The following is a 25,741-nucleotide window of genomic DNA, read 5'->3' as shown; positions in this document are numbered from 1 at the left end:
ATCTGGGCTTCATGGAGAACAAGAAGTGACAAGTGCCTTCTGTATCTACAAATTTAAACAGTCTCTGCTGAAGGTGAAAAAGAGAGTCATGTATTCATTAACAGGAAATTAAGCAAGAGTCCTGCAACAACTGATAGTTTGTGAACAATTTAGGGAAAACACAATATTCTAAAAATCACAGGTAGTTTTTGTGATAATGTGACAATATAAAGAGAATCATTGCTGTGGCCATCTTTAAAAGGAAACTGAAATGGAGTGTATTTTGCAGCTCAATTCAAGACTGAAGCTGCCTGTCAATGTTTAAGAGGCATTTGGACAATGCCCTTAATTTGCTTTAACTTCTAGTCAGCCCTGAAGTGGTCAGGCAGTTGGACTGGATGATCGTTGTAGGTCCTTTCCAACTGAAATATTCTATTTGATTCCAAGTCCTAAGTCTGCCAGTCCCACTGAGCATTAAGTAGCTCTAAGGCTATTATTTAAGCAAAAACACTTCAACTGCTTTTTGCATGAAGGGCCAGAGAGGTGGGGAGAGAAAAGAAGAGAAAGAAGGGCTTTTCCTTCAATAACACCAAAAAATGTCTGGTTTTTGAATGATCTTAAAATTAAACTGTATAAATGTACAAAATGTCACTAAGTGAAGTTTGTTTTCGACTTGACTGACTTACAATGCTTTCAAATTTGCATGCTATGCATGGTCAGTCCATCTTGCATGGTTGTTCTGTTCAGCTGGGAAAGTACATAATAACTGTAAGGGGAAGGGAGAGTGATTTTTGCCCTCCAGTAGAAAGGAGGTAATAATGTCTTGCTCTGCTCAGATAGGATGGAAAATAAAGCCAATAGCAATTATAGAGGAATTAATTATTTGCCACAGTCAGATTTGCCATCAAGTCTCTGTCATTACCTACATCATAACTGGTATTCATTTTGCACAGTCAAGCACTGCTGCTGCAGTCAGCAGGTCTGATTAAAGGTCTGAGACTGAAGTGTTTTTTAAAATACCCATAACTGGATAACTGGTTCAACTGTAAGCTGAACTATAAATTCATTTGGAATGGCTATGGAAAGGCTTAATTTCTTGTCTGGAATGTTGTTTGGTTAGTGCAGTCTTTGTCTTTTTTCTTTCTGATTTAGAGATATGCAGATTTTGGAAACTATTTCCAATGCAGTTACTTATGTTAATATTTTCTGCTATGACAATAGCTTCTGCTTAAGCTTAAAAGCCCTTGTGTGGCAAGAATGAGAAATCAAGATATTTGAATTGTTAATACATAGCTGGTAGAATTGCTAAGCATCTCTGCATGGTTTTGAAAGTAGAGAAAACTGGCAAATACAAGATGTACATAGCAAGAGAGAAGGATCACACTGTGCAAGAATATTCACACAGGGGTAGTGGTGTTAATTTAACATCTCTCTGTAGAGTGATGTTGATGCCAGTGGAACTTTTAAGCAGCCATTGAGAGCTAAGCATCCGCTAAAGTATTTTGCTGTAGTGTGACCTAAAGCCAAATCTGCAAATGAGATGGTATGTGGCAAAGCTGTGTTGTCATACCTAATGGGTAAAGTATATGTTGCCAGCAACAGAACCCACAGTTCTGTTACAGGCCTAAACTCTCCCTCCGGTGGGAGAATTGGGCTTAAATTGCTGCAGGCAGAGGGTGGAAATCAGCCTCATTCCCCCTTCTATCACAGATTGGGAGGGGGGGGTGTTAAATAATCACCAGTTACTGCCTGTTTTAAGAGAAAATGGGCAGCTTTTTTTGTGAACAGCCCGCCTTGTCAGTCCTCTCATTCTCAAGAGCTGAGAACAAGGACTGTGATGTTTGTGGAGCTGTGAAAGATTTAGAAAGAAAACAGGGGTACCAAGCAGCTGTATACCAAAGGTCTGTGTAGCTGCCTGTGTGCAGCCAGCACCTTTAATGTCAAAAATGAACGTACATGGGCAGAACTGTCTCTAGAGCTGGGCAGCAGATGAGGTTTTGACTACCCCAGTCAAAGTGTGTGCAAAGTGTGTTCACTCAAGCTTAGATCCAATAGATATCTATAACTTTGCATGCATTGCTACATCCTTGGGATTCAAATTATCCCTTCTTACTGAAAGAGGCTGTGAAAATCAATCCACAGCAGTCTTCTTCCGTCGTCGGTCTAAGAACACACTAAAATCACAAGCCACAGAAGTTGTGATTCCTCCCCCCCAGCTCCCCTCTTAACAGGGTGCTAACTTCAAAGGTTACTTTTGACCATTGAAATACCAAATGTATTAAACAAGTGGTCAAAATGCAAGCAACCAGTTTGAATTGCTGGAATTGAATTATAAGCAGCTGGCTTCACTTCTAACTGAGGATCTAACAGGAAAAAAAAAAAAAAGCAACAGACCAAAACAAAATTCCAAACTAAATCCGTCTGCTTCTACTCAATGAAAGTTAAATAGTAAGTGTGTCACTTTGATGCCCAGATGAAAGTTTCACTGTTCAGAGAATGTGCAACCTGTACAAACACTTTTACAAAGGCAGATATCTTCCTACCGGAGGAAAAAATAAATCTCTCTACAGGTTTCCTCTTCCTCTGCGCCTGTTTTAATTTTTCTGAATCACAAAATATGACGCAAAATCACGACCGCGTGCACAGATGGGTGGTTAATATGCAGCTCCCGTTGTCCTGAGGAGGTTCCTGTTTGACTCATGTCTTTTCAGCTGAGTCATGAAGTATAACTGTGCGGTTGTACATTTCTTTGTCTCGGTGCGCCGGGCAAGGAGGCTGCTGTTGAGAGCGGCTATCTCTGGCAGCGAGGAAACACAAAAGCGGGGATTTAGCGTGCGTGGCGGGGCAGTGCTGAGCTGGTGCATGCTTCTGCAACAATGGAGAGCCATGGCAGGCTTCTGCCCCAGCACGGCTGTCCTCGGCCAGCACCCCCTCGCCTACCAGCCACCCCGCAGGCACTTCGCGCGTGCGTAAGAAGGCGCGGAGGACGATATAGATGAGGCACTGTAAGAATTCAAGGCAATCGGATGGAAATAATTTCTCCTAAAATGCTGATCTTTCAAAAATCTCAAGATCAGCAAGTCAATTAGCTCAGTCAATAAAGATTATTTATTTTCACTTTTTGCACCGCGCTTGATTTTGATCTGAGATCTACTTGTAAGGAAATGTACCAAACCTTCCCACGTAGCCCTCAGTCATGCCCCAAAGTATCCTCCGAGGCCCTTCCACCCCCCAGGCATTTGTTTTGAAATCACTGCCTCCAGCTGTAATTGTGTCCCGGAGCCTTTGCTTTAAATGAAAATGGCTTCACGTTGAACCCTAACCCTTATTATCATCCTCAAAAGGAAAGAGGCCCAGTGGTAGTTCTGCTCCTGTAAAGGTTTGGGTAGACCTACTTGACTCCTTCAGAGAGAAAAATGACCTTAAATAGGTAGGCAGAAATGTATTGGTTAGTGATATATTAATGATACGACAACGAAGTATGAATAGCTAGTCTTGACGTGTCCGGTGTTTTCCATCCGAGTGCCTTCAGTCGCTTCCCAAGTAGGTCGGCATTATGTTGCCTCGTGGCCATTGTTGATGAGAGGGTATACCAGACAGCTGCTGGGGGGGAGCCGCCTGGAGAATGGGAACCAGCGCTGGGAGTGACTTGCCGCTCTTCAAAGCCCCCGCACCGTGCAAAGGAGGCTCTGCAGCCCCAAAGCTTTAGAAAAGTCAGCAACTGGCTCGTGACCGTTAGATTAGCAGGGTTGTGTGCTTTCAGTCCTAGATAGCTGTGATGCGAAGGTGAACGGTTGTCTCTTCTTTTTCTTTGTCGCACTAAATACAGTTGGTTCCATTGTGGAAGGTTCTCACATCTAGAAAAGAGGTAACACAGGACGGGAACCAAAAGCTGAACGCTGGCTAATTTTTACGAAGGCACAGACTAGGGGTCTGAAAAGCAGGAGGCTCTGGCACAACGATAAGCAGCGGCACTGGGAGGGATTCCAGCCACGGGGTAACGCTTCCTCCAGCAAAGGCATCTGGCCAGCATAGTCTCCGTTTTGTCTGCATAAAAGCAGCTTCATATGTCAGCTAAGTTAAAAATGAGAGATTTTTAAGGATATCGGTATGATACAAGTCTCGTTTTTCAGTTAGGTGATGAACTGGCAAACTATGTAACTTATTTCCAGTATAGTGTAATTCTGCTTAGTATTTGGGAAAAAGAAAATAGTACCTAAACTCTTATTTTTTGTATATAGAATGTGAGTCAGTCATGTAATTCTTCCTAATAACTAATATTTTATTTAACATCCACACAAATCAGCTATTCACTTTTAAAACAAGATTCAATAATCAAAGTATAAAATATGAGAAAAAGCAGGCAAAGGTACACTGGATTAAACTGCCTTGCTGAACAAGGAGGAGGGAATTAAAAGACGGAAGTTTGTGTATTGTATACTGCAAGTGGTATTGCTCATAGTAATTCCCAGTGCAGGCAAGTTGACTATAGAGATTCGGTAAGTTTATGACTTCTAGAGCCAAGTGATGAATTTATTCTGGCTAATTTTTCTTTTATTTCTGGTGACCAAGCCTTCTGTCATTTTATTCCACCAAGTTATGGAGGTGAAAACCTTAGAATCACTGCAACCGTGGCTAGTTTTAGATTTACATCTTGCATTTCATCTCACTTTCACTGCAAACAGTGACTTCCTGGTAGGCAGGGCTGTACTCCCTGCTCTTGCTTTCTCTCCTCTGATTGAAAAGGGCTCAGGACGGTTACTTTGTGTATATGTGCTAACTCTTTTTGATTTGGTTGTTTGTTTGTTTTTTTTTTTAAACTCTGCAGTTTCTGTTACGTTCTCAACAAATGTAGCACTGCAATATAAACTATATATGCCTCAAATTAACCAAAAAAAATGTGGGTATACTGATAACTGTTTTGCTTGCATCTCCAGCTGCAATATGAGACCTGCTTTATAATTCATCCACTGGGAATTTTGTGTCTCTTTTGAAACCTCCAACATGTGCCTATTAGAAGGTAATTGAGAACTGTATGCCGATGCTCTTAAGTACAGTGATGACAGATCTTTTTTTTTAAACCTTGTGGGTACTTTTGGACTAAGACTTGCCTAGCATGTCGTAAGAATGACAGGATTATAAATCATGCTTAATCCCCATGGTTTACCTTAATAACCCTTGAAAACCAGTTCCACTGCTGCTTGGATGGTAGCAGGAGTGATTTTTTTTTTCTGTTGAGAGTAGCTGGATGGAACCACCTCAAACCATGCTATACTTGTGTTAAGGTAGGATGAGGGTGATATGCTGTGTGTTATGCTGGATGTCTCTGGTAATCTGCACCGTGAAAAACAGATTTGGGCTTTTTCACACAGGTTTGTGGTTTCTCTTTTCACTTTCACTTTGAATTAATCTGTACTTTCTGCATTTAAAACAGGAGCACTCTGGTCTCATTCCCAAATGGGTAACGCTTGGGAGGTGCCCTTATATCCTATGGATAGTAGCAGAGGCACTCTGGTAAATGGGATATAGGTGTTGCCTGTGTTCCAGGTGTAGTCTGTGTTCCTTTTCTCTGAGCCTAGTCAGAGAGTAAGTACGTGAGACATTCCATTGCTGCCATTGTGCGAGACATGGAAGCTGCATCAGCAACAGTTTGGAAACTTTGCTGGTTTGGCTGAAATCACAGTTTCAAAGCCATGGTACAGATTATTGTCATAATTTTGTTTTGGTACTGCGTTCTAAAGAAGGCCGGAGGTAGTCGGTCTTGTAATCTAAAAAAGTCACTGTTCCATCTCTTTTGCAGTGATTATTTCCTCCCCACCCCCCAGGCTGTGCTTTAGGCAGTCACTGGATATCAAAATACGTTATGAGTGGAAGAGAGAAAATACGTAAGAATGGAGTGGTTTGTAAAATTGAAACAGAAAGCGTATTTGGTTGATATGTTTTTAAAAAGCTACTTATGAATAAAAATAACAGAGTATTGTCAACTTCTGCTTAAAGGGTATGTACATTAGCTTAACCAATTTGAAATGCTGAAAACCTGGTTTGGCTTCTCTAAGATACAGCATAAGAACTTGGTGGTGGGTAGCTTTTTTGTTTTTTTTTAAAAAACCTCTAAGCAAAATTCAATGGAACTTGAACTCTGGATTCATTTGGGCACTTCTGTAGTTGTTGCTTATTCAACATATTAAAAGAATTAATTGAATAGAAAGTGAACAATACATGATTAGATGTAATTGTTGCATATTGCCATTAATAGATCAATGGGTATACCTGGGCATTGTCTGTTGTTGCTTGTATGCTTTGAGATGGTACCCTTTAAGTCCCAGCCCCTGTTAGCAGGCATGATAAATGTGTGGAGCAAGAAAAGGAAAAAAAAAAAACAACGGGAAAAAACAACATGGTTCAGAACTCAGAATTAAGAGACTATAGAGGTTGTCATAAGATTAGGGTCACACTGAGATGGTCTGACCTTACCTAGTCATGTACACAGTGAAAAGTAATGTCATATTGATGTAAACTTGTGAAGTTTAAATTCTTATTTTGTGCCTATTACCATGGACTTCTCTGCTGAGTAATGAGTACTTAAGAATTAGCAGTGGAGAAATAGACTTGCCATGGAAAAATACTCAGAATCTTTTTGAAAGAGGCAAGTGTATTTTCACAAGGTTGCAGCATGAAATGCAGGTCTGGGCTTCTTAGGTATGTGTGTAGTATGTGACGCAGCCTAGATCGACCTTGATGCTTATAATGGCCACATAGTTTAGTCGAGAGGATAAGTTAGAGTGCAATTTCACTTTGTAGCTAATCTGATGTAACTGAGCCTTGTCACCTAAAAGATATATCCTGCTTCCTGTGGGTTGAATCTGGGGATCATGTGGCCATGGAGTTAATTTGGTCGACCAGGTGATTGCATAGGTTTAGCTTTGACATGGAGTAACACCTTTCAAATTGCTGAACTCAGATGCAAGATTAAGAGAAGGAATTAAAAACTGATTTTGGAATAGGCTTTCTTTTTCCTTTCATAATCTCTATATTACAGTTGGTTTTACGCACACCAGTCGCTGTCTGCTTCATAGGAATGTCGTTATTCTGAACTGTTGCTAGTGGATGCTGTTTCTCAAGAACAGCCCAGAAGGAAAGGGGAAAGCAAGTGAGCAAGAGTTTCTGCTTCCTTAGTTCATATGGGTGTGTGAATGTTGCTGGGTAACATGACTCACTGCACAGCTTTGTGAAGTAAATGGCACTGTGTTAGCTTGCAAAGCGAGTATAAACTATTTCCCATAAATAGTGATACTGCACTTTCTCTCTAATGACGCTACAGAGCTAAATTTAGAGCAGGAGCTAAGATGTACTTTCCAAAAAGCAGTATTTCTTTACAACTGCCATTTCACTCACACATACACACGTACCCCTACCTTAGATGGTGGGGGGACCCCACTCAGATGCGGGGGAAGTGGGGGAGCCACTGCTTGTCTGTGCTCCTCCATGTTTTCTTACTACAGTACTTGTACCTGTACGTAGTGTGTAGGCATAATTAGGTTTTCCATGGTGAATGACAATGTATGTACATAAAACAGCTGGGGGTGATTTAATATCCTCTGTGCTGAATGGAAAACAACATGCAGAATTAAAAACTCTGTAATTAAAAACTCTGTAATTAAAAACTCTGTGCTTTATGCTTCAGGTCACTTGAGGAATTGCACAGACGGCGATATGGAGACTGCCCGGTAACTACAATAGACCTTCCAGGTCTTCCTGCTTTGCGCACAGGGGATTCTTGATTGCTCTTCACAGTTCCAGCAGTACAGGCTGTCTGTCTCCTGCGGAGCGCAGAGAAGTTCCTGTTTCAGGCAGCAGAGGACAGTAACACATGACTCGCTCGTATGAATCAGCCTGCATTCTTTTTCTAACCCGTACTGTCTTTTTGACGTGTTTTACTTTTATTCTGGCCTGTGGGATAGCCACATGCCTAAGCTCAAGCATCAGTCTTTCACAGTTGGTATTCCCCTCGTCTGTCCTCCCCTCCGTATCCTCCGTTGTCGTCGTGGCCCGACGGGGTGCCGTGTCAGCCTTGGCTCCCCTTCTATTCTGAGATTTGGCCTCGGTGCCGAGAGCTGACTCAACACCTGTTCCCAGTTTAAAGGGGCCAAAGTCTGCTTTATACAACGTGCGGTACAAGGTTTTAATCTCTGAAATGCCATTCCTCTGTCGATTGCCTTGCAAAACCACCGCTGTTGTTTTTGACAAGTATTGTTACAGAAGGGACTATGAGGAGTAGCCGTGTGTATGGACTGACCTCCCCCATAATGTTACTCAGCTGATAGTTCCTGCCACGGTATCACTGCCCGTGGGAAAGTCATGTGCACTGTTTTTTAGCATTCTTCTTGTTGTTTAGAAACTGCTGGAGAAACCAAGCATGTTTTCCAGTATTTCATTTTGATAGGAAACTAGTACGGAATGAATGCTTTATAACATCGTGCCAGGAATCTACTCAGTTCCTAACAGCTCTAACATAACCTGCCTCTTTCATTTAAACCTGACTCTTCCTTGGTTAGAGTTTAGGACTGACTATTCCATTTCCTTCCACACCTCTCTCTTAGTTACATTAGGCTAGTTTTTTGGTTTTCGATAAAATGTACTTGATCATCTAATGTGGAAGGTGGAATTTATACAGTGAGGTGCATGATTAGTGGTTGAAGTATTTGTGAATTTCCATTCAGATGCGACTACTATAACTGAAAAGATTGATCTTCAGCTGATACAAACACACTGAAGTCCTGGGGAGACTTCCTTACCAAGCTAAACAACGTGGGCTGGAATTATGGTATAGGAAATTCATTCATGGTCACACAGATCTTCTAAGGAATGTAAACCTGTGGAAATTAAGGCTTGAAGAGACTTTTGGATATCTAATCCGTAGAAAAGGAAGTATTAGTTATACTTGACCATTTCTGATAGGTATTTAGGTGCTTGTAAGAAGTTGGGTAATGATGGGGGTTCCACCAGCTGCCCACAGAATCTGTTCTAGTGTTTTTGTCTTGAGGTATCGTCTTGAAGCATGGCTCCTAAGATGGACAAAGTATCCCATTGGAGGCTTTAATGAGTGCTAAGTAGAGTGGAAGGTTTATTTTACGTATCTTGCAGCACTTCTGTTTATACATCTCGGTATGTTTGCTTTTTTCACAAGAGTATGGCAGTGTTGACTCATGTTCAGTTTGTGATCCACTCTAACCCCAGGTCCTTTTCTACAGGACTTCTGGCTAGCTGCTACTTTTCCTGTGTTTGTGCAGTGAATTGTTCCTTAAAAAGCATAAATATCAACCTTGATTTATTTCCTAATTATTTTAGGCCATTTCCCAAACTTGCCCACATTACTCTGAACTCTGTTCTTGACCTCTGAAGTGCTTAGCCCCCTTCCCCCCCAAGCATGCAATTTAAAATTACATTTTTGTGTATTTATAACTGTAGATTTGTATAGTAGAATAATGTCTGTACCCAGAGAAACTGATTTGATACAACCTTTCATAGTGATATTAGCACTTACTTTGAGCATGTGTCATCTTCAGCTGGTCTCCTGCACGTCCATTATTTTGTCCAAAGTTTGCTGAGCTTACTTATGCAAGTTGCCTGTAATGAGCATCAAATCTTCCCTTAAGTTAAATGATATCCACATTTCCCCATCCGTGAGCCTGTTAAACCTGTCACAGTAGAAAAGATTAGTTTGATGCAATCTGTCTCTAACAAGTCTGGGGCTGTTACTTATCAACCTATTATCTTCTAAAAGTAGTTCATTTGTTCCAATATATTTTTCCAGGAATTGAAATTAGATCGACTGTTCCATAACTGCCCAGCTCATGCATGTGCTCTTTCTTTCTTTTTTGTATTTTTCCATTTTTTCTTTTCTTTTCTTTTTTTTTTTTTTCTTTTCAATTTAGGGATTTTTTTTCTGTTTTTCCAGTGTTCTGGAACCTTCCCATTCCATAGCTTTGAAAGATAATCAGTAGTGGCTCTGAGATAGCTTCATCTAGCCAAATACTTCAGAGAAACTGTATTAGAGTCAGCTAACTAAAAACAAAGGCATCATTTTAAGTAAATGGCCTCTCCTGTTCCCCCTCCTCCCCAGTCAAGTTCTTTTTCCTTTATTGTGTTTGGGGTTATTTTACTAACATAATTAAATATTGAGCACTTCTTCATCTGTTGGCTTACTGCTTTTATCAAGCTGTTCCCACTGTTCATTGCCAATTACAAATAACTGGCTCCTATTTCTACCTTAATTTAACTACCAAGAATCTTGAATCTTCTTATGTCTTTGTGCCCAGACTCGTGATTCTTCCTTTACAGGATTTTCTGTCTTGTGGAATTCTGGAGACTAAGCCAAACTGCCTTTCAGTAAACTCTGTATCGATTGAACAGGTCAAGTATAAGCACTTTTCCAGATCTAGATTTATTCCCGTAGTTCTTCTCTGAAACCTTTCCAAACTTTAATCGTCGCAAATCTAAATTCCCTGAATAAATGTCAAGCATATGCTATATACACTAAATCTGAGCAAGGCTTCTAAATGACTTGACTCGCACCACTTCTGGTTACTGTGGTTACCACGTAGCAAGAATGATTGGTGTACGTGTGACTGCAGTGGAAACTGATCCTATGGCCTGAGTGATGCCGAGACTCGAAGCCACAGCAATGCCAAGAGCGGACAATGGATGGACGGCGCTTCAGCTGGGCAGCTGGATATGTCCGCGCCATCCTTGCTAGCCCAAGTCTCAGGTATGGCCCTTCTTCCTCCTTCGGCCGATCCATCCATCCGCTGTCTCCAGTTTGTAGCATACTTTTGCAGTCTGCACCAAAATCACCTTTATTAAGTTACTCTCCCTTGCAGCCATAAGCTGCATCTCAGGTTTTCTGGATTGATACAAACCTCTTCTAGGAATCTACCTATAAACTTTGTCTCCCTCCTTGAAAACTTGCCTTTACTTGGGTCAGTAGGAGAGGCAGAAAGGGGGGAATGCAGAAGGTCTGCAAGATGAGAATGGAGATTTACAGGTTTTCTGCTGATGAACTTCCAGCTTGCTAAGTGCAGAAGCCAGCTCCAAACCTGCTATAGCGAGAGGCGGCAAAATTAACCTTATGAGCAGACATTTAGCAAAGCTATCGGAGCATAGCTTAGTTGCTGTGAGGGCTCGGAGGAGACCTCTAAAATGCAAGGTCAGCGGATGAGGAGTTGAGGTCCCACTTAAAGGCTTTGGCACAGGCTTGTCAGCACAAAAGGACGTACACCTTGCTTTTGGCAAAATGATTTTTAGCAGAAGAGACCAGAGCTTTAAAATGGAATTTTGGAAGTTTGTGATAAATTGAGAACAAGAGCCAAACTGCCCTCACCAAGTGGATTTCTGTTCAGTAACTGATGCTTTCTTTATGCACAATGCACTTTTTATATATCTCTCTATATATACACATACACACATATATATTTTTATGCGCCCATTTCGGGTATTCTTTGAATTGAACTCCTAGAAGGGCTTACCATTCATTTAGGGTGTCCAAAAGGTGGTGGGGTACAGTAAAAATGTGATTCCGTTTGGGGAAAAGGAGCATATGCTGTAGCCTGTTTGCTGTTGGAAAACACTAATGCAAAACCACAGAACAGTTTAACAAATTATATTGTTTCACCATAATGGTGGTTACTTCATCAGTCCTTCACCTTTATTCTGCATTGGTGTCTAGTAACTCAGCTTTTTGCCTGGGGCCAGGTCATCAGCTGGTGTAAATTGGCCTAGCACTAATGAAGTATATGAAGCTTTGTCAGGTGTCTACAAGTGAAGGGTCACTTTTTGGTGAAACTAAAGGAGGAATTTCTTCTTGGATCTGAAGTCCTCTAGTTGTCTGCATGTATATTCCCATTCACTGTTCACTTCCAGAACACTCTTGCTGAAGAAGTCACCTGTAAGTTTCTTTTTGTCCCGGTTAGGACACTTGTGCTCTAAATCAGATATTTTCATTTTCTAGCCCAGTAATGCAGACCTCCACAGAACAGAGGTTTAAATACAGCTGTTAGTTCTGGTCACACCTGCAGTACACCGACTCTGTCTGATACTAAAACCTCAGGATCCCGGTTCAACTGGTACTAAACATTCAATATAAGGTTCAACTGGTACTAAACATTCAGTATAAATTTCAGTATAAATTCAGTATATATTCAGTATAAATTCAGTAATTTCATGCTGTGGATAAATGTGGTTTGAAAAGATTGTCCAAAGGATATTTTTTTTTAAAGCAGACTGTCCTCTAAGCATTAGTGCTTCACCTGTTGTAAATGCTGTAACTGGAACAGTAATGTTTCCCACAGGAAACGTTTTAGGGGAAACAATGCCTTTTTAAGAGGCTCATGTTAAGTTATTCAGAAGCCTCTGAAACTGTAGCCACTTATTCAACCGAATAATATTCTCAATAGTTCTGAAGACCACTCTCTTATACCTCCTACTCTAAGATCTTATTTTCTGAAACTATAAGCAAGGCCAGCTCTGAGATCAGACAAGGTTGTTGAGGGCTTTATCCAGTCCAAGTATTAAAGACTGCCAGGGATGGAGGGGTTTATTTTGTGCTGTCTCCTAAGACAGTAACTTAAAGTGTATTTACCGTTGTCTTTTCCTTTCACCGAGTAATTTCATTTATATAAAAATATCAGCTACTACTACAGAGCTAAATAACTTTCAAAAGAAGCTTTTTTCAAGTAGTTTAGATTACCTCACCCTGTTCAGTTAAACCTTTTTTTTTTTTTTTTAGCAGGTTTTCTGTCTAATCTCTTCATACATGAATAACACCATTATTCTATTAATTGTTCTTTTATTTATTAAGCAGATGATTGTAAAATCTGGTAGTAAGTGTTAGGATAATGTAGGCAAAAGGATTTCATAACAGATATAGATGCTTTTTATTTCTGTTATGAATCAGTGCATTAAAGAACACTTAACAGATGGAAGTAAAGCTTTGTGCTCATGCTGTAGTTTATGCTGAACATTTGGACTACCGTACACACAATGATAATTGTAACGTAGGGATTAGAAAGCATTTCACAGTAGGAGGTTAACTGTATTACAACTAATGCTGTGTACCGGAATCTGGTTTTGCCAATCACCAATTACTATGGGTAATTTTGAACTGCTTTTCCATCGTACTTTCTGAAAGTGCCCTCAAGAAATCTTAGTGCTTCTTCCATACACAGTGAGCTTGATAAACTGTATTTATCAGATGTGTTTAAAGTCTTGTGCTTATAAAGTCTGTTTGCTTACACTCCTGAATGACCTTGTTGATTGCAGTTAAAATAGCTGTATAAGCGCTAGTTACCTTCATCTTTGCGCAGGAATCTGACCAAAAAAGATGCCACTTCCACATGTATGTGGAAGAGAGTTAAAATACTTCAGAGGTGCTCAGCGAGCACGTCTATAGGTTTCTACAATACAAATGCTTTAGAGAACGCTTCTATGTGTTCTTACATATGTAGACGTAGGTTATTTCAGTTTAGCATATGCTCACCAGTGGTCGAGGGAGAATGAGTCATTTTTCCCCACAAAGTCCTCCTATTTCTGAAGTCAGTCTGGATTTAATAAGCACTATTCCAAGGCCTGAAAGACCTTGACTTCTTGAAATCTCTTATCTCCCTTTCTTCCTAAATGTTTCATATCAAAGAGATTAGTTTTGCCAAAAGAACAAAATCTAAAATTTTTAACAGGCTATTTGCGTATAGGATTTAGTCCAGTGTATGCCTGTCTGTGTTGGCTGAGAGGGTTCTTCAGAATGCATTTCCACTGAATTATGTGAGGCTACTCATATATCTGAAGCTCCCCAGCTGTATAAATATTTGTGAGATTGATAATAGGAATGTTCCGCTAATAGAATGGACAATGAGAGTTATACTAGTTTTTGAGAGAATAAAAGCATGCATTGGACAGATTAAAGAGGAAATAATAAAATTCTTTTGAAAACTCAATTAAAGGAATGGAGGGGAAAAAAGCAACTGTTGTAGACTTGAACTAGGACCGTGGTTAAATGTTGGTCCAGCAAACTCAGTTTCCATAGCTTTCAGCTGTGTACATACCACAGAAATTGCCGTCTTAAGAAATACATAGTTCTAAATGCCTTTATTTATGAAATAGTCCTATAAAAAAAAAAAGGCCCTTAAAAAAAAGACATGTGCAGTTTAGTATGGGCCATGTAAGAAATCAGGAACACATTTCCGTTCTCCTCTCCCTGTTGAGGCACAAGTCATTGACTACATTTGGAAAGTGTTAAACTACCTTTTTATGAGAATGGATACTTTGACAGATCAGTCCATTAAAAATACCCCTTACTGAGATATACATTTTAGAAGCTAACTTCAAACCATCCTGAATAATAAAGTTTTTTAGCTGTGTTTACAAACAGTCTTTGCTTTATAGGAGAGCCGAGAAGTGCTGCTCACCTTTCGTACCAAGTATCACCCTTTGGTCCTCAACCTGAACCACTAAATCAATTTATGGTAATGCGTTTCCATTTCCAGAAAGTGATCCACCTCCCTTTTCCTGCCCTTCTATTATTGTGTCTTCATATGCAGTGTCTTCACTAATAACTGCCCCCAAATGTTAGTTTTGAGGAAAGCTGAACCACCTCTAGCTTCCTCCCTGCCCCTGACACTAATCTCTGCCTAAAAACATAGGAGGGGAAGAGAAAGAACTTGATGACTTTATTCCTTTCTTAAAAATCAGTGAGTCTAACAATAAACAAGCCTTTTTGCAGGTTTTATTCTGAAACTGGGTTTTTGTGTAAAAGTCATATTCTAAACTCAGCATCTTCTGTAACGTGACATCTCTCAAATCACCTTTTTTTTTTTTTAATTTTGCATGTGAAAAAATACCAGATATTGTGGAAACACTTTAGTTCTATATCAGTCCATGAAATATGGAGTTTACAGCCCTTTACAGTAGTGAATTTGTGATGCTGGGTGTATCTCAGCTAGAGAAACTTGGAGTCAAGTGAACAAGTAGATGCATGAGATGGTGGGGTTTGGGGTTTTGTTGTTGTTGTTTGTTTTTTTTGACCAAGAAGCTATTTCCATGCTTTACAACTGCAATCTGAAGAGCATACCAACAAATGAATGGGATTATAGTTGCCTATATGTAAGTAACTGTTTCTAACCAGGCACATAACGTACCTGAAGAAAATGGAAGCATGTAGCTTTGTTTCCTTTGCAGATCATTTTAAAAGGACACACACAGAGATTTATTCAGCTTCTCAGCTTAATTTCACTTGAATAGGTATAGGAGATATTGAATAGTTGGTGGATTTTCTTACATGGGTTAGGAGCGAGTAAACCAGAGAACAATCCACGGGAATCACGAGGGCTTTTGTTTCTGATGTTGTGAGCTGTTCTGTGACTCCTCGTTGCCGTGTTTTCAAAAATAATTTGCTAGGGCTGCCAGTTTCCTCGTGTGACAATACAGCACGGGGGCACTTCTCGCAGTTTGGGTTTCTTACACAGAAGCCGTGTATCCTAAATGCTTAAGTGATTCTCTTTAACAGGTTTGCACCTGGCTGCGTCTTCGCTTCAGGTGCGTCCGCCTTGATTGGTAGTTTTGTGCCCAAGTTTTCCGAGTCAACTTTTGTTCTCTGATGGAAAGAAAGAAAAAACTTGTGGGTTTGTTGTTTTGTTTTTTTTTTTAAAAAAAGGCCAAACGCTGCTGTTACGTTTTCTGATGTAATAAGCATCCTGAAATGCCTGCTCTCCCCCACCTCCTTCCCCACCTCTCTTTCTGGGGGACGACTCGGGGGGGGGGGGGGGGGTGTGTCTTCCATTCCGTATCCTTAAGCACCAGTCACCGTAACTCCCCGGTCGCGTTCTTTAGTGTCCCTAACGAGAAACTCCATTAATTGGCCTGGGACGATTCCCCAGGGCCTTTCTTTACCCGCTGCACCGGGCCACGATGCAACGCGCGACGCCTTCTCCTCACACCCGTCCCCCGCCGCCCCACAGCCCCCAGGAGGGGCCGGGGTTGTTCCCCCCCCCACCCCCCCGCACTCCGCTCCACCTCAGGGGAAGGCGGCCTGCTCCCGCCCGGCCGCTGATCGCTCCTCCGCGCAGGGAGGGCTCGCCTCCGCTCCACCGACCCCCGCTAACCACCCGTGACCGCTCTCCGCTCCACGGGGGGGCGGCTGTGGGGGGTCCCGGTCCCGGTCCCCGGTCGCCGCCTCAGGGACGGGGGAGATGGGAAAGGGGGGGGGCGGGGAGCGCCCTTTGCCCGCGCGGCCGCCAGGGCGGGGCTGCGGGGGGGGCGTGTCGGCGGGGCCGCCGGGAGTGGTGACGTGTCCCTTAGGCTCCGCCTCCCCCCGGGCCAGGCTATATAAGGGGCGGCGCTCACGCCGTCGGTCTTTTTCGCTACGGGTTTGCCGCCGACGCCGTCTCGCAGGTGAGGGGCGGCCGCGCGGGGCAGGCCGGGGCCGGGAATGAGGGGCTGGGCCGGGGGCACCGCGCACCCGTGGGGGCTTGGGGGGCCGGGGAAGGAGGAGGAGGAGGAGGAACGGGGCGGGAGAGAGGGAGGGAGGGAGAGAAAGCGCACGCCGGGGAGATGGCGGCGCCTCGTCCTCCTCCTCCATCCCACACGGTGCTCGCTGTGCCCGGGGCTGCGGGCCGGGGAGCGGCGTGGGTATGCCGGCGCGGTGCGGCGTGGGGGGAGAAGCCCCTGCTGCGTGTGTGTGGGGGGGGCGGTGGGGCCGGGACGCGCGGTGCGTGGCGGGTGGGGGTGGGGAAGGGAGCACGAGTTGTTAGGGGGGAAAAAAAAAAAAAAAAAAAAATGGCCGCTCGGCTTTCCTGCCTGCCGCCAGTTCCACAAAATGGAGGACGCGGCGGCCCGGGCGGGGTGAGTCACACAAAGGAGCGGGCCGGCCCCGCCCTCCGCGCTGCCCCCCTCAGCCCCGCCGGGCCCGCCGACCCGCTCCCCGGCCGCCGCCGGTAACTCGAGCCCGGAGGCGGCGGCGGGGCGATGCGGGGAGGGGGCGACCCGAGGGGCGGGAGGGCGGACGGTGGGGGCCCCCGGCCGGCGCCCGCCCGCCCGCTTCGCTCCTCCCTTCCCTTCCCTTCCCCTGCCCTGCCGGCGGGGCGGAGCCGGGGCCGGGGCCTCCATCCCGGCCGGGCCGCCATGGCCGACGGGTTCCCGCCGAGCGGGGCGGGGGGGAGCGATCGCTCTGGGAGGCGTAACTCGTGGGGTTTTTTTATTTATATATATTTTCTTTTTTTTCTGGGGAAACTTCCAGGTGTCGATTCTCTTTCTGCCGAAAGAAAGAACTTGACTAACATCCGAAAATGGGAAAGGAGAAGACCCACATCAACATCGTCGTCATCGGCCACGTCGATTCTGGCAAGTCCACCACCACCGGCCACCTCATCTACAAATGTGGTGGTATCGACAAGAGGACCATCGAGAAGTTCGAGAAGGAAGCCGCCGAGGTGCGTGGGCCGGTGACGTCCCGCAAAATGCCTTCAGGCGGGAACGCGTAAAGAGAGACCCGAGTTGCGATACTGAAGTTGCAAACCGTTTTGCGGCCAGAGGGAGGCGGTTTGGTCGCAGCCGCCCCAGTAGCCGAACAAGGGCGCGAGTGTTGCGTGGCCGCGGGGCGGCGGTCAGGCTGCCGTTGTCCCCGTGGCTGAACAAGTGCCAAAGCGTTGAATCCGCCATTACGTTAGTTGGTGAAGCTCAAGCTGGGAAGCACAGAGCAAGGCGGGTGGGGAAAGTAGTCTAAAGCTCTATTTGCGTAATTACGCCTGGAATCGTAACTTAAGTGGAGTTCCCAGCTGCAGTCTTTGCTTACGTGTAGCCGAGGATAACATTAAAGAAGTTGCTCTGATAAGGTTTACTTCTGAAAATGAGAAGGATATGGATTTTGGTGTTTGAGCCTATGGAAAGTCTTACCGAGCATAGTTTTTCTGTGTAATAACAGCATAGGTCTTAATAAGCACATCGCAGAATGAAATGTAGCAAATGTTGGGCTGAGTGGCAGTTAAAATGTTGATTATTGCAGGGATTGCATTAGTAAGAGAATTTAAATTTGTAGAGGACACTTGATAGTAGGGCTTAGGCTCAAGAGATCTCTCGTAAAGATGTGTTAGGGCAATTAACAAGCTGTCAAGAGGGCTAAACTGTCAACAGGTTAAATAACAGAAAACATTTGGCATTTCTCACTAGTAGTGCCAAGTGTATCTTGTTGCTTGTTTTACGAGCAGCAACATTTTTCAGCATTAAACCACTTACTATTCTTGGATTTTGCTCTTTACCCAGTCTGTGATTCTGCTGAACTAACTGCAAATACCTATCATTCTTAAAAAAAAAAAAAAGGCAGGGAAAAACTAAACTTTTTTTTTTTTTAATCCATAGATGGGCAAAGGTTCTTTCAAATACGCCTGGGTCTTGGACAAGCTGAAAGCTGAGCGTGAGCGTGGTATTACTATTGATATTTCCCTGTGGAAATTTGAAACAAGCAAATACTACGTCACCATCATTGATGCTCCTGGACACAGAGACTTCATTAAGAACATGATTACTGGAACTTCTCAGGTATGTAAATAGAACTATGGATTTTGGGAGTTCAGGCAGGTTGTTCCTTGGTTGGTTGGGGGGGGAGGGGTTCACATAATACCTTGGCACATGTGCAAGCATTATAACAAGGGTTTTTTCTTTCTTTTCAAAGGCTGATTGTGCTGTCCTGATTGTTGCTGCTGGTGTTGGTGAGTTCGAGGCTGGTATTTCCAAGAATGGGCAGACCCGTGAGCATGCCCTTCTGGCCTACACTCTAGGTGTAAAACAACTGATTGTTGGTGTCAACAAGATGGATTCCACTGAGCCACCTTACAGCCAGAAGAGATATGAAGAGATTGTCAAAGAAGTCAGCACTTACATCAAGAAAATTGGCTACAACCCAGACACTGTAGCTTTTGTGCCAATTTCTGGTTGGAACGGAGACAACATGTTGGAGCCTAGCTCTAACGTAGGTTTGACATTCGTTTACGTTAAGCAATGAAACTAGGAGGATTATTGAGATAAATTATGCAATAGTAAAATGCACATGTTTTTTAATAGTTATGATTGGAAGTGTCGAGGTCAAAAGTGAAATCCCAGCCCTTCACAAATTGTTACTCTGCAATAGCGTACCGTGATAATGCTAAGATAAGCCACTTGGTCTTTTCTAGCCTTGTGCTATTAAAATCGGCAGACGGTTTATGCCTGGGCTTATTTTTTCCAGATGCCCTGGTTCAAGGGATGGAAGGTTACCCGAAAGGATGGCAATGCCAGTGGAACCACCCTCCTTGAAGCTTTGGACTGTATCCTGCCACCGACTCGTCCAACTGACAAACCTCTGCGTCTGCCTCTTCAAGATGTCTACAAAATTGGCGGTATGTGTTCTCTGTAATGCTTCTCGCTTGCCAGCAACAGGTAGTGCGTGGGACAAACACAGTTGTTTGCCTGAGAGCTGTTTTTTTTTAAAGTGGAGAATGTAGAATACTTGCCTCAAGTGGCTTTTTTTTTTTCCTGTAAGGGCATGTATTCATTGAGCTGAATTACTAATGTTGCTTTCCCTTTGTAGGCATTGGTACTGTACCAGTTGGCCGTGTGGAAACTGGTGTTCTGAAGCCAGGGATGGTGGTTACTTTTGCCCCTGTCAACGTTACAACTGAAGTAAAATCCGTTGAGATGCACCACGAAGCCCTGAGTGAAGCTCTGCCTGGTGATAACGTTGGCTTCAATGTTAAGAACGTGTCTGTGAAAGATGTTCGCCGTGGCAATGTTGCTGGTGACAGCAAGAACGATCCTCCAATGGAAGCTGCTGGCTTCACTGCACAGGTAATTTTTGCAGCTGTTCGAAGGTGTTTGAAACGTAGCTGTGGATTGTGAAATACTAGTCTTGTTCGTTCTTACTAGTAGGCTAAGCTATAAAGTGACGTAGACTTGTGTTCTGAGATGTATTTGCTTGAAGCAAATTGCGTGAAAGCCCTGGCTGTGTAAGACACATCAGTATTCAGAATTATCCCAGTGTTAACTTAGCTTTTGTGGTTTTCTAGGTTATTATCCTGAACCACCCTGGCCAAATTAGTGCTGGTTATGCCCCTGTGCTGGATTGCCATACCGCTCACATTGCGTGCAAATTTGCTGAGCTGAAAGAGAAGATTGATCGTCGTTCTGGCAAGAAGCTGGAGGATGGCCCCAAATTCCTGAAATCTGGAGATGCTGCCATCGTTGATATGATCCCTGGCAAACCCATGTGTGTTGAGAGCTTCTCTGATTATCCTCCTCTCGGTAAGGCATCTCCTAAAATGTGTAAATGCTGAGCTCTGGAAAAGACACTCCTCGATTTCTGGTATGGGGATGTAGTGTGTTCTGTAAACAGCTATTAAAAGCTGTGGCTTGATTAGAAACTCTTGAAGCGGAACCAAAACTTCAGCGCTGCAGGGGTACTCTCTAGGTGATGATGTATCTGTCCTGGCCTCATGCAGTTCACTGTCCTAGAGCGGTGTTTGCCCACTTAGCCCAAGTTGCCTGTTGCTGCTGTGTGGATGACGCTTGCGGGTATGTAGCCCTAGACAAAAGTCATAAAAAAACATGCTCTTGTTTTCAGGTCGTTTTGCTGTGCGTGACATGAGACAGACGGTTGCTGTTGGTGTCATCAAGGCAGTTGACAAGAAGGCTGGTGGAGCTGGCAAGGTCACAAAGTCTGCCCAGAAGGCCCAGAAGGCTAAATGAAAATTCTGTACATCAGCTGCCACCTCGGTCTTAATCAGTGGTGGAAGAACGGTCTCAGAACTGTTTGTCTCAATTGGCCATTTAAGTTTAATAGTAAAAGACTGGTTAATGATTACAATGCATCGTAAAAGCTTCAGAAGGAAAGGAATGTTTGTGGACCATTTGTTTCGTGGCAGTTTAAGTTATTAGTCTTTAAAATCGATAAATTTTTTAAAATGGAAACTTGACCAAAAATCTGTCACAGAATTTGAGACCATTAAAACAAAAGTTCAATGCTACGTCTCTGTGTTCTTTGGGTTAACGTTAAGTCCATAGAAAAACCGCTATACAGCCCTGGTGGGATCAGGATGAATGTTACTTGAGGGTGTTCAGAAACTGCAAAGCAAATACTCAAAGTTTGTTGTTTCTGAAGAGTAGCGCGAAATTCAGCTGCAGGTTTAGTTTTAACTGATCTAAGCCTTAAAAAAAAATTACTTCTATGGTGCTTTCTTCTTTAAAGATAGTTTCTAGATTGGATAGCACAAATAACAGGTAACAGTTTTGGTATTTTGGTGCATTCTGTGATGCACTGGGTAAGCCAAGAAAACTTTATATTGGGGAAAAAGAAATAGTGTAAACAAAACCACATTTAACCTTGAAAAAGCATAAACAAAAGAATCAAGTGTTCAGTTTCCCATAAGTCTCATACACATTTTTTTGTAATTGCTAGCAGAAACAGATGTTTTTCTTGGGGAACTGATTAACTGTTGTGTAGATCTTTCAAGATGAAACACTTATATCTAAATGTTTTCTAATATATAGTAAGACATTCAATAGCTAAGTTTCAAAACCAAATTTTGTTTAGAAGGATGCTTTGATGCTTGTTGGGCAATCTCTGAGTGACCCACCATTACAGCTGCTTGCTCAGTTTTTATTTCAAGAACAAAGCTTGGGAGAGAAACTGGCAGGTGTTTCCACTGACTTTTCAACAGGATGGTGTTTAGGCACCAGTTCTGCTTCATGGTTTTGAATTTTTGAACTTTGGGTCAAGGATGTTTTTAGGATGCCTGCTTGGAGAACATACTGGTGCATTTCCCAGAGCGATGTGATCAATGCGTGCTGCTATGTCGGCACCAAATGACATGGCAGGACCATATACTTGCTCCCTTTTTAACAATGAGGTTGGAGATTTGGTTCAAACAGTCAGCTGAAGTGGAACTGGGTAACTAGTCCAAAAGATTACTATTGACTCCTAGATAAATAATCCAAGAAAAACATTTTGGGCTATAAGAAATACCAGCTGTAATAAATGGGGATTGCAGAACAAAAGTCTTGCTTTGAATTGGTAAATGGAGACAAGCAGTTAATGGATAATCAGATCTGGCTTGCATAATGATGCAGCTGTTTTACTAACCTTTAACATTATTTCCCCACAGTATCCCCACATCAGTTCAAAAAGAATTCAGTATCTTTGAAGGATTATTGTTCCATGACACCAGTATGTTTGTTCTGTCTGTAACAGCTCTATTCTCTTGTTTGTTTTCCTTTCCTTCTTCAGCTATGTGCTTGCTCTGCAGGAACTTGTAACATATCTGTACTGCTTGGATATGCCTGGATAATCCTGAACTGCTATTATTTTCATGCTGTTCGTTTGCTTTGGTTGGATCTTTTCTCCTTTTCTGCTCACCTTCTGTGTCTTAACTACAGTAAAACCTTGGAGCATTACACACCATGTTTGAAGGTACAGATGTACTGAGTACAGCAGAAGTGAGGGCTAGAGTGCTTCAGTCTCTGTAGAAGACTACGGAATTCAGTAAAGGAATCTCCTCGTGATTCTTAAATTCTACTGCTAAAGGTTTGTTAGTTATCCCCAAGGCAACAGGAAGTACATAACTTTAAAGTTGAGGCAGGTGTCCTGTTGCCATAATAAAGCTATAAAGTATCTTGCAAATCTTTGCATGCTGTTCTGTTAAACTGCTTTTTTTCCAAGAGACTTTGGCCAAACTGGTTCAGCAAAGGGCAAAGTTCTAATCTGGATGAAAAGGAAAAGTGCTTTGGTGCAGACGGCGTTTTCAGCACAGCTCCCTGCCCATTAGATTTGTTGCACGTTCCTGTGTAGGTGCAGGATATTTCGTTTGGCTGGCCGTGGTCTGGATACGCAATATCCAGTCTGCGGGCAGTTCCTCTGTCCTGTTTGGACAGTGTTGTCTTCAGCTGGGTGTACTTGCTCCGTTACAGTTTGGAAATTACCTTGTAATAAGCAACTGATTCAAACTGAAGCCTTAAGGCAAAATAAGGTTTGAAATAGAATTAGGCGTTTGAAGTGTCTCTGATCCTAACAAGCGGAAGCTGAAGGAAGGGCAGCAACTGAAGGCAGGCAGCGCGGCTCTTTCAAGAGGCCATTTTCTTCTGATCAGCTGGGCGTAGATCAGAAAAACCGCACAGCCTGGCGGCTGAAAAAGCCGCCTGGGAGGATGTTTCATGTTAGAACGGCCCAGCCGATGGGGTGCAAGAGTCGGCGTCATAGTTTCAGGCCTGTAGGAGAAAAATACTGAAGCCTTAGAGAAACGGGCACTATCTGTTGTACGCAGGAAAAAACAAATAGACACTTGGGAATGCTCTGCCTGTGATACGAGCAATTGCTTTCAAGTATTTAAAACCTCAATTTTACACATTCTGGGTTTTTTTTCTCTTTTTTACTATTGTAGACCAGTTTTGCTTTCTATGCACTAATGCAATGCCATCTCAGTTCTTTTATTAATCTTTGACTACCTGGGGAAATTGTTAGACTTTTGTAAACAAAACTTGGGAATAAAACTACTTTGGTCAAACTTTTAATAAACGTTAATAGTTGGAGAACTGTATTTGTCTTCTGACTGCTTATTTCTTTAAGCAACTTTTACAGCTGTCCTTAACTCTTTCCATACTGTCCTGCAGTGCTGGTGATGTTTATACAGAAGTGTGAAAGCAGACTGCTGTGGTGACGTAGCTAGCTACAAAGGCAGAAAACAAGTTAGAATACTAAATTTATTTAACCTTTTTTGACTTTTACTGCTGAAGGTGGCAGTGGGGAGCTGGAAGGTTGAAAAGTAATTCCCTTTCTAGTTGATGATGCATGCTTTGGAAGTCTGGAGGGCTTTTAGTCCACAGACATATTCTAAAAATGCATGTGGCGAGGTATTTGGGGACTCAGATACAGCAAAGCCTGGTCTGCGTAGGGAAATGGAGCAGCAGAGTTGTAGCGGCTGTAGCCGAGTAACTTCTTGCTCAGTTTTGTTTCCCTAGGTGAATGTTTTAGGCTGGAATAAAATGGGCTCTGCTCAGGCTACTACCCCAAGGTATTTTAATTATTGTATCTCAAACCAGCTTGTGCAAGGCTAGTAACTGGAATAGTTAATTTTACTGAAATGGCAGGTGAAAGACTAATTCAGGTTCTGATTGGAGCTGGCTCAGTGTATGTCAAAAGGTATTGACAGACTGAGTCAAATAACTGATTATTTCTCAATGCATATTTTCAATTTTAAATCTGGTCCAGACAAAACCATGCAGAAACAAATCAAGCTTTGTACTGTAGGGGGATATCCTTTTCCTCAGCGGTGCTAAATAATTCAATGTCTGTTTAAGAACAGCATAAATTCAGTCTGGATCACAAAGGGCAACCCCAGACATGCAACATTTTTGCTGGTCCCTGAACTGGGCGTGCATGGGAGCCTTACTTGCTGTGAAGGATGGAGGCTGAGTCTGCCTTACTTATTTTTAAAGCCTCTTCACTTCTGTGCTGTTTTTTCCCCACCTGCTGCCCACATTTCAGGTGACCCGGGATGAGTTTTGCTCTATGCTTCCTTCAAAACAACGCGGTTCCTTTCCCTTGCCTACCTTGTGGAGGTGGCTGCAGAACTCACCAGCTGTTTAACATCCTTTGCAAGGTCCAACTCAGCTTGACTTCTCCCAAGTCAGTTCAGCTGTTTGCTCCTGGATCTAAAATGCATCTTCTTTTGCTGATCAGCTGGTCATCTTTTTTTTCCCCAGTCCCTCTATGGTTTGTGCTTCTCTGAGATCCTGCTCAAAGGGGCTGTTCCATCCGAAGCCTAGTTCTACAAGAGTTTTTCCTTTTGCCTTTCAGTGCAAATTGCAAATTCCTGGCAGTATTAGCACCTTTGAGTTTATGATGATCATTTTCAAGTCCTCAAATTCCTCATGTTGCTTGACTGCACCAAAGAGTACAAAGGAATTCAGCCTTCTGAAATTGCAAATCTTAAACAATAAACTGTGACTGTAGAAAATAACATTGGGCCAAATTATCGTCTCTCCTGCAATGCTCCTACTGCTTACCAAGGCGAAGGCGGAAACCACTTCAGGAGGAAGAAGGGAGCACCCAGGGTGCAAAAGAGCTGAAGCAAAACCTGGTAGATGGCAAAACCGCGTTGGTTTCCAAGACACAGAAGCTGTGGGGGTCTTAAGGCTTTCTTGAACCCTCTTTAATCCCTTCAGATTATTTCTGCATTAAAAATCAATTACATCACTGCCTACCTTTTTTTAAAATGAGGTTACTTCTCTGGCTGCCTATCAGTAATTCTTGAATCCTTTGTTTCAAGTATTTACACAACATAATTCCAATCTGCTAGCTTCTCTGTGCTGATAAGGTGACAGTTAAACACGTGTTTTCCTCGAAAGCTGCTGGGTGAAGTACGGAGGAAATGTGGAAATAAATGGGAGTGCAGTTCTCCTATGGGCCGTCTCCAGGCTGCCAAGGAGCTGTGCCTGTGCTTCACAGCTCTGAATTTGTGCAGGTTTTGGTTACTTCTTCCTTTAAAAACACAAACCAATCTGAAGGTAGGTAAGCTCTCAGGGGTGCAGCATCCCCCACGGCCCAAAGGCACACTTCCAAAGATGCCGTGGTGCTACGTCTGCCCTCCGGGTGCTGACATAACCTCGCGAGGGCTTTCTCCTGGCTCTTCTGAGCAAAACAGGCCAGACACCTGGTTGTCCTTCGGCAAAAGCATCTGCTAGCTCAGGCCCA

The 25,741-nt window shown here is 43.1% G+C and overlaps 1 protein-coding gene across 1 annotated transcript; it reads left to right on the top strand.

The window, feature by feature from the left end:
* Positions 1-16,305: 16,305 nt before the first annotated feature.
* On the top strand, positions 16,306-21,020 carry EEF1A1 (eukaryotic translation elongation factor 1 alpha 1). The gene is made up of 8 exons (XM_075046454.1): positions 16,306-16,419; positions 17,264-17,456; positions 18,382-18,561; positions 18,695-18,991; positions 19,247-19,397; positions 19,589-19,845; positions 20,064-20,298; positions 20,618-21,020. Exons 2-8 carry the CDS (start codon positions 17,313-17,315, stop codon positions 20,740-20,742), a joined length of 1,389 nt encoding a protein of 462 aa, XP_074902555.1. The 5' UTR covers positions 16,306-16,419; positions 17,264-17,312; the 3' UTR covers positions 20,743-21,020.
* Positions 21,021-25,741: the final 4,721 nt, after the last annotated feature.

Source organism: Buteo buteo, chromosome 15 (genome assembly GCF_964188355.1).
Source record: "Buteo buteo chromosome 15, bButBut1.hap1.1, whole genome shotgun sequence".
NCBI classification, from domain to species: Eukaryota; Metazoa; Chordata; class Aves; order Accipitriformes; family Accipitridae; genus Buteo; species Buteo buteo.
This window is presented reverse-complemented; position numbering and strand designations above follow the sequence as displayed.

Bases quoted from the DNA above. Each gene is read 5' to 3' on its own strand.
- EEF1A1 (XM_075046454.1), top strand. From the start codon at position 17,313: ATGGGAAAGGAGAAGACCCACATCAACATCGTCGTCATCGGCCACGTC. The intron at 18,562-18,694 runs GTATGTAAATAG...TTCTTTTCAAAG, and splicing joins TGATTACTGGAACTTCTCAG to GCTGATTGTGCTGTCCTGAT. The intron at 19,846-20,063 runs GTAATTTTTGCA...GTGGTTTTCTAG, and splicing joins CTGCTGGCTTCACTGCACAG to GTTATTATCCTGAACCACCC.